Genomic DNA, 6,038 nt, shown 5'->3' with positions numbered 1-6,038 from the left:
GATTACAAGAATATATTGGAAAATTACAATCTAGGAAGGTAAGAAAGAATATTGTATTGTAAGATTACAAGAATATAATGGAAAATTACAATCTAGGAAGGTAAGAGAGAATATTGTATTGTAAGATTACAGGAACATATTGGAAAATTACAATCTAAGAAAGGTAAGAAAGAATAGTGTATTGTAAGATTACAAGAATATAATGGAAAATTACAATCTAGGAAGGTAAGAGAGAATATTGTATTGTAAGATTACAAGAATTTATGAATATTACGAAAAACAATCAAGAATTAGCTTGACCCAAGATTAATTTTAAGGTACACAGTTTAAATTCTGAATATCATTCCTGTAGATATCTGAAGTGCTAGTTTTAGGAAGACCAGAGCTCTCTTTAAGGNTGTTTTCCTGTAGTTCTGTTTTCCTGTAGTTCTGTTTTCCTGTAGTTCTGTTTTCCTGTAGTTCTGTTTTCCTGTAGTTCTGTTTTCCTGCAGTTCTATTTTCCTGTATTCCTGTATTCCTGTAGTTCTGTAGTCCTTTAATCCTGTAGTTCTGTAGTCCTGTAGTTCTGTAGTCCTTTAGTTCTGTAGTCCTGCAGTTCTAAAGGTTTTGAAGTTCTGTTGACCTGTAGTTCTGTAGTCTTGTGGTTATGTTCTCATGTGGTTATGTTGTCCTGTAGTTCTGTTGTCCTGTTGTTCTGTAGTCCTGCAGTTCTGTGGTTCTATAGTTCTGTGGTTCCGTAGTTCAGTTTTCCTGTAGTTCTGTTGTCCTATAGTTCTGCTGTCCTATAGTTCTGCTGTCCTATAGTTCTGGTTTCCTGTATTCCTGTATTCATGTAGCTCTGTAGTCCTGAAGTTCTGTGGTACTATAGTACTGTTGTCATGTAGTTCTGTACTCTTGTAGTTTTGTTGTCCTAAAGTTCTGTTGTCCTGTAGTTCTGTAGTCCAGTAGTTCTGTGGTTCTGTAGTTCTGTTGTCATGTAGTTCTATGGTTCTGTAGCTCTGTTGTCCTGTAGTTCTGTAGTCCTGTAGTTCTGTAGTCCTTTCGTTCTGTTGTCCTTTCGATCTGTTGTCCTGTAGTTCTGTAGGCCATTAGTTCTGTAGTGCAGTAGTTCTGTAGTCCAGTAGTTCTGTAGTCCTGTAGTTCTCTAGTCCAGTAGTTCTGTAGTCATGTAGTTATATATTCCTGTAGTTCTGTAGTCCAGTAGTTCTGTTGTCCTGTAGTTCTGTTTTCTAATAGTTATTTAGCCCTATATTTCTGTATTTTTCTAATTTTTTTTAAATTTTAAATTTTTCTAAACATTGATATTCAGTCCTGTTGTCTTGTAGTCCTATAGCTATGAAGTTCTGTAGTTCTATATCAGTGTAGTCATATTTCTTGTTCTGTAGTTCTGTACTCCTGTTGTTCATTTGGTCTGTAGTCCTTTTGTTCATTTGGTCTATAGTCCTGTTTATATTAAAGTCTGTATTAATGTTGTCGTATAGTCGTGTACAGCTGTGATCCATATAGTCCATCAATCAATCTAGAAAATACCTTATTTTGAAAGTCAAGTATTTGATTCAAAACATCTCCGTTTGTTCTAAATAAATTTGTCTCTATATCTTGGAGAGTTTTGGATTTTGGCTCTTTTAACCCTGGATCTATTGTAAAGGTTTCGGTGCAACCCAGCTCCAGATCACAAGAAGTCTCTTCATCCTGCTCTCCTAATCCTTGGTTAACCTATAGAAATTACGTATATATATGTATTATAAACATCAATATAAGAATGATGGAAATTTGTTTTAAAATCATGTTTTTTGGTTAACTATGCAAAGATGACTTGAAACCTGTTTTTAACTTTAAAGTTAATAAAATGATAAAAAGTGTATCAATACAAGTTTTTTATATTCTCTACGTTTTTAAATAGATGTGTTAAAACCTGGACCAACTTCTTCATATCTCCGACAATATTTTAGGTACAGAAAAGGCAAACTACAGTTTTAAAATCCCAAATACTAGCATAATTATGGATACAAAATATGTTACGTAAATCTAAGACGAATTAAAAACCATCCAATAATTTCCATGTTCATTGGGGGGAGACGATTTAGAAGATTTTTAGAGAAGATTTAAGTTTTCAGTTTCCTTTCTCTTTGACATTAAAACAAAAATCTATTTGAACAATTTTAAAGAGTATCCAGGTGTTCTCTTGGAACCTAATTACCTTGTGTGTCAAGATAAAGAAAACTATGTTTAAACTCTTCATTCTCAAACTTCTTCAATTCTTCTCAAGAATTTAATTCACTTTATCTCATGTAAATCCGTTCACTAATCCATTCACTAATCCATTTTTATTTTTTCTAAATAGACAAATTCATAAGATTTTCAAATTAGATAAAACCTTAAACAGGTTATATAAAAAATAGTTCTTGGGTAGACAAATCTATACAAAAGCATTCTATTAATAAGTAATAAGATCCACCAATCTTTTTGATCCACTCCATATCTTTGATTGACTACTGTATAAGAAGGGATTGACTGTAACGCAGAGGGCTAATAAATAATGTACTCGGAGTAAGAACGTATCTGGAGTAAGGACGGATTGAAGCGTGATATTTACCTGTTCCAAGATATTCTGACCAATAAAGGAGGTTTACATCAACCATCGTCACACATTCAGATTTCGAGAGCAAGCAATTGATCTCGATCTTATTAATCTACAGATAAAAGCTGAGACCGCAGGTTGTCAAATTTTGCCCTGAAGGATCTCCCTGAGGACTAGAGAGTGACCGGTAATTTATGGTAGTTGAACTGAGAATGTAGAATTGTGGAAAAAAATTTTAGGATTCATTTGAGACATATTAAACGTTTTGTTGGTTTGTAATTATACTGAGTTTGAGCGCAAAGTCGACGTTTAAAATCATCCATTTGGGTGGTAACGTTTTGAGAATCGATTTTTAAAAAATTATTGTATAACGACGACAAAAAATTTTTTTTTTAAAATCTACAGTAAACTAATTAGATGGTTAGGAACATATTTCTTTATTGAAATTTTCTCAATAAGTCAATGTTAGGATCAATTATATTGAATTTCTTATTTTTTATGAATCTGTTTGCATATTTCTACAAATTCTTCAAATGTCGTCTTTATAATAAATATTCCAGGAAATCTACAGAAAATGTTTGTGTACAAAGAAACATCACAGAAACCAATAACTGAAGAAGATTACTTATTTTTATTTTCTTAACCTGTTCCTAAACAACTAATTAGTTTACTGTAGCATTTTTACTACATTTTTCCAAAGTCGTTATTGAGTAATTTTTATAAATACGACTCTCAAAATCATCTCTCAAAAATGAACAATCAATGAGGATTTCAAATATTGAATTTGCTCTCTTGCTGAACAAATATGTACCGTAAAAATCATAAGAAATAACTTTGAGGCTTAGTTGTGATTATAATTTTTAAAAATCGTATACTTTAAAAATATGTGTATTTCCAATAGGGATTCTAAAAATTTACATGTTCCGTATCTTTAACTGAGTTAACATGTTCCAGGAACATCTGGGATTATAAAGAGAACTTAGACACAAAAATAAAATAAAAAACAACTAAAACAAAGAAAGTCTTTGGCACAAACTTTAATTTTCTAATCCCTACATCTTTGCAATCTAATGTCGTAGACCTTCGATATTTTAGCCTATGAATTCTGTCAGATAAATTAATCTAAGTTGGAAATATCATAAGTTTGCACCATCCGGTTGCAAAGATATAGGGATCAGAAATTTTGAGTTGGTGGCAATGACTCAATTCCTTTAATTTTGAAAACATTTTTCGTCTGCGTATAAAAATGACTCGAAATGATATAAGTTGTCTAAATTAATTTTTATTTATTCTTGTTTTACTCTGCGCTTTGAATTTTGCAACGATATAATTTCTACAAAAAAATATGCTTGCACAATTTTGCAAACTAAAATTGCACAGTTTTTGCAATAATTAAAAGGACTGTGTACAATTACATACTTCTAAAATGTAAAAAGCTCTTAATCTTCTCAGACTAATGAAATTTGCAAAACATTGTTAATCAGTCTATTTAGAAATATTTGTCATAAGTTCTTTTCTCTTTTGTTTTATAGAACTACATAGATGAAATTGTATAGAACTACTAAGGTTATAGATGAACTGTATAGAACTACTAAGGTTAAAGATGAACTGTATTGAACTACTAAGGTTATAGATGAACTGTATAGAACTACTATATAGATGTATAGAACTACTAAGGTTAAAGATGAACTGTATAGAACTACTAAGGTTACAGATGAATTGTATAGAACTACTAAGGTTATAAATGAACTGTATAGAACTAGGTTATAGATGTATAGAACTACTAAGGTTATAGATGAATTGTATAGAACTACTATATAGATGTATAGAACTACTAAGGTTATAGATGTATAGAACTACTAAGGTTATAGATGTATAGAACTACTAAGGTTATAGATGTATAGAACTACATAGATGAAATTGTATAGAACTACTAAGGTTATAAATGAACTGTATAGAACTAGGTTATAGATGTATAGAACTACTAAGGTTAAAGATGAACTGTATTGAACTACTAAGGTTATAGATGAACTGTATAGAACTACTATATAGATGTATAGAACTACTAAGGTTATAGATGAATTGTATAGAACTACTATATAGATGTATAGAACTACTAAGGTTATAGATGTATAGAACTACTAAGGTTATAGATGTATAGAACTACATAGATGAAATTGTATAGAACTACTAAGGTTATAAATGAACTGTATAGAACTAGGTTATAGATGTATAGAACTACTAAGGTTAAAGATGAACTGTATTGAACTACTAAGGTTAAAGATGAACTGTATTGAACTACTAAGGTTATAGATGAACTGTATAGAACTAGGTTATAGATGTATAGAACTACTAAGGTTATAGATGAATTGTATAGAACTACTCATACTGAAGAACGTAGCGTCCATACAAATTCAGAAAGTTGCAATATTCAACTCGGATCGTAAAAAAATCTATTTATTTCCAAACAAATCATTCAGATATTACAACCTTTCCTATATTCATCGATTTTTCTTCGACGCATTCCGATATAGTTGATATTTCATAAAAATTCTTACATATATGATGCAATTTAAACGACGATTAGTTGGCCGCCAGGTGTCTCTGCTCTCTCTTAACGGACAAAAATTCGTCGTGTTAAGTGAATTGTTTCTCTGTAATGTATTTGTACAACATATATTTTTATATCTTCTTTGTCTATAACAAGTATGTATACATTTGTGATTTCTCTTTGTATCAACGCCAATACAGCTGAATCGATTGGTCCCAATTTTTTTGTGGTATCTCATATTTTAATAGGAATGGTTTATGACAGATCGAAAAAAAAACAGGAAGAAAAATGTGAATATAAATTCTTTTTAGTATTCTATATATCTTCTATATCTTCTACATAATTTCTAATATATTTGATGTGGTGAGGTGAGGGTATAATAAATGTAAAGATGAGAATATTCTAGAAGTATTTGGCTCGAATCCTGCTAACTCAGCAATCATAATTCTCAAGTATGTATAGTCTTTACAAAAACTTGTACATTAAAAAGGTTCAATGACATTGTAAGCAGGAAAACATTTCTCTTTTTATAACTATGTTTTAACCAACATGACGCACAGTCCCTTGTATACGCAGAACATACGATCTCCTCATTGCGTCTTGTCCAGCGTTAGTCAGCTTTCATCCTGGATTAATAAACGACCTGGAGAAAATGTCAGTTTGGATTCCACGAGATTTATCTGAAATTAAACCCAGTAGTTTCTCTAAATCTTCAAGATTTCCAAAGAGAGAGAAAAGTGAAGCAGAAGTTGATCCTTACTACAGGTATACCAGACTACAGGTATACCAGACTACAGGTATACCAGACTACAGGTATACCAGACTACAGGTATACCAGACTACAGGTATACCAGACTACAGGTATACCAGACTACAGGTATACCAGACTACAGGTATACCAGACTA

The 6,038-nt window shown here is 31.3% G+C and overlaps 1 protein-coding gene and 1 long non-coding RNA gene across 2 annotated transcripts in view; one reads left to right on the top strand and one right to left on the bottom strand.

The window, feature by feature from the left end:
• Positions 1–442: 442 nt before the first annotated feature.
• Positions 443–2,659, bottom strand: LOC111709075 (uncharacterized). Its single transcript, XR_002766782.1, has 3 exons — positions 2,597–2,659; positions 2,201–2,336; positions 443–1,716 (listed from the first exon to the last, which is right to left on the bottom strand). It is a non-coding gene; the product is annotated as an uncharacterized LOC111709075 (long non-coding RNA).
• A 2,064-nt stretch (positions 2,660–4,723) lies between these two features.
• LOC111709078 (uncharacterized) overlaps positions 4,724–6,038 on the top strand; it is a gene marked incomplete in the record, with an annotated part of 8,071 nt that continues 6,756 nt past the window's right edge. The window contains 1 exon segment of the mRNA XM_023482665.1: positions 4,724–5,897. Coding sequence (XP_023338433.1) covers positions 5,785–5,897 — 113 coding nt within the window.

Source organism: Eurytemora carolleeae, unplaced genomic scaffold (assembly GCF_000591075.1).
Source record: "Eurytemora carolleeae unplaced genomic scaffold, Eaff_2.0 scaffold925, whole genome shotgun sequence".
NCBI lineage: Eukaryota > Metazoa > Arthropoda > Copepoda > Calanoida > Temoridae > Eurytemora > Eurytemora carolleeae.
This window is presented reverse-complemented; position numbering and strand designations above follow the sequence as displayed.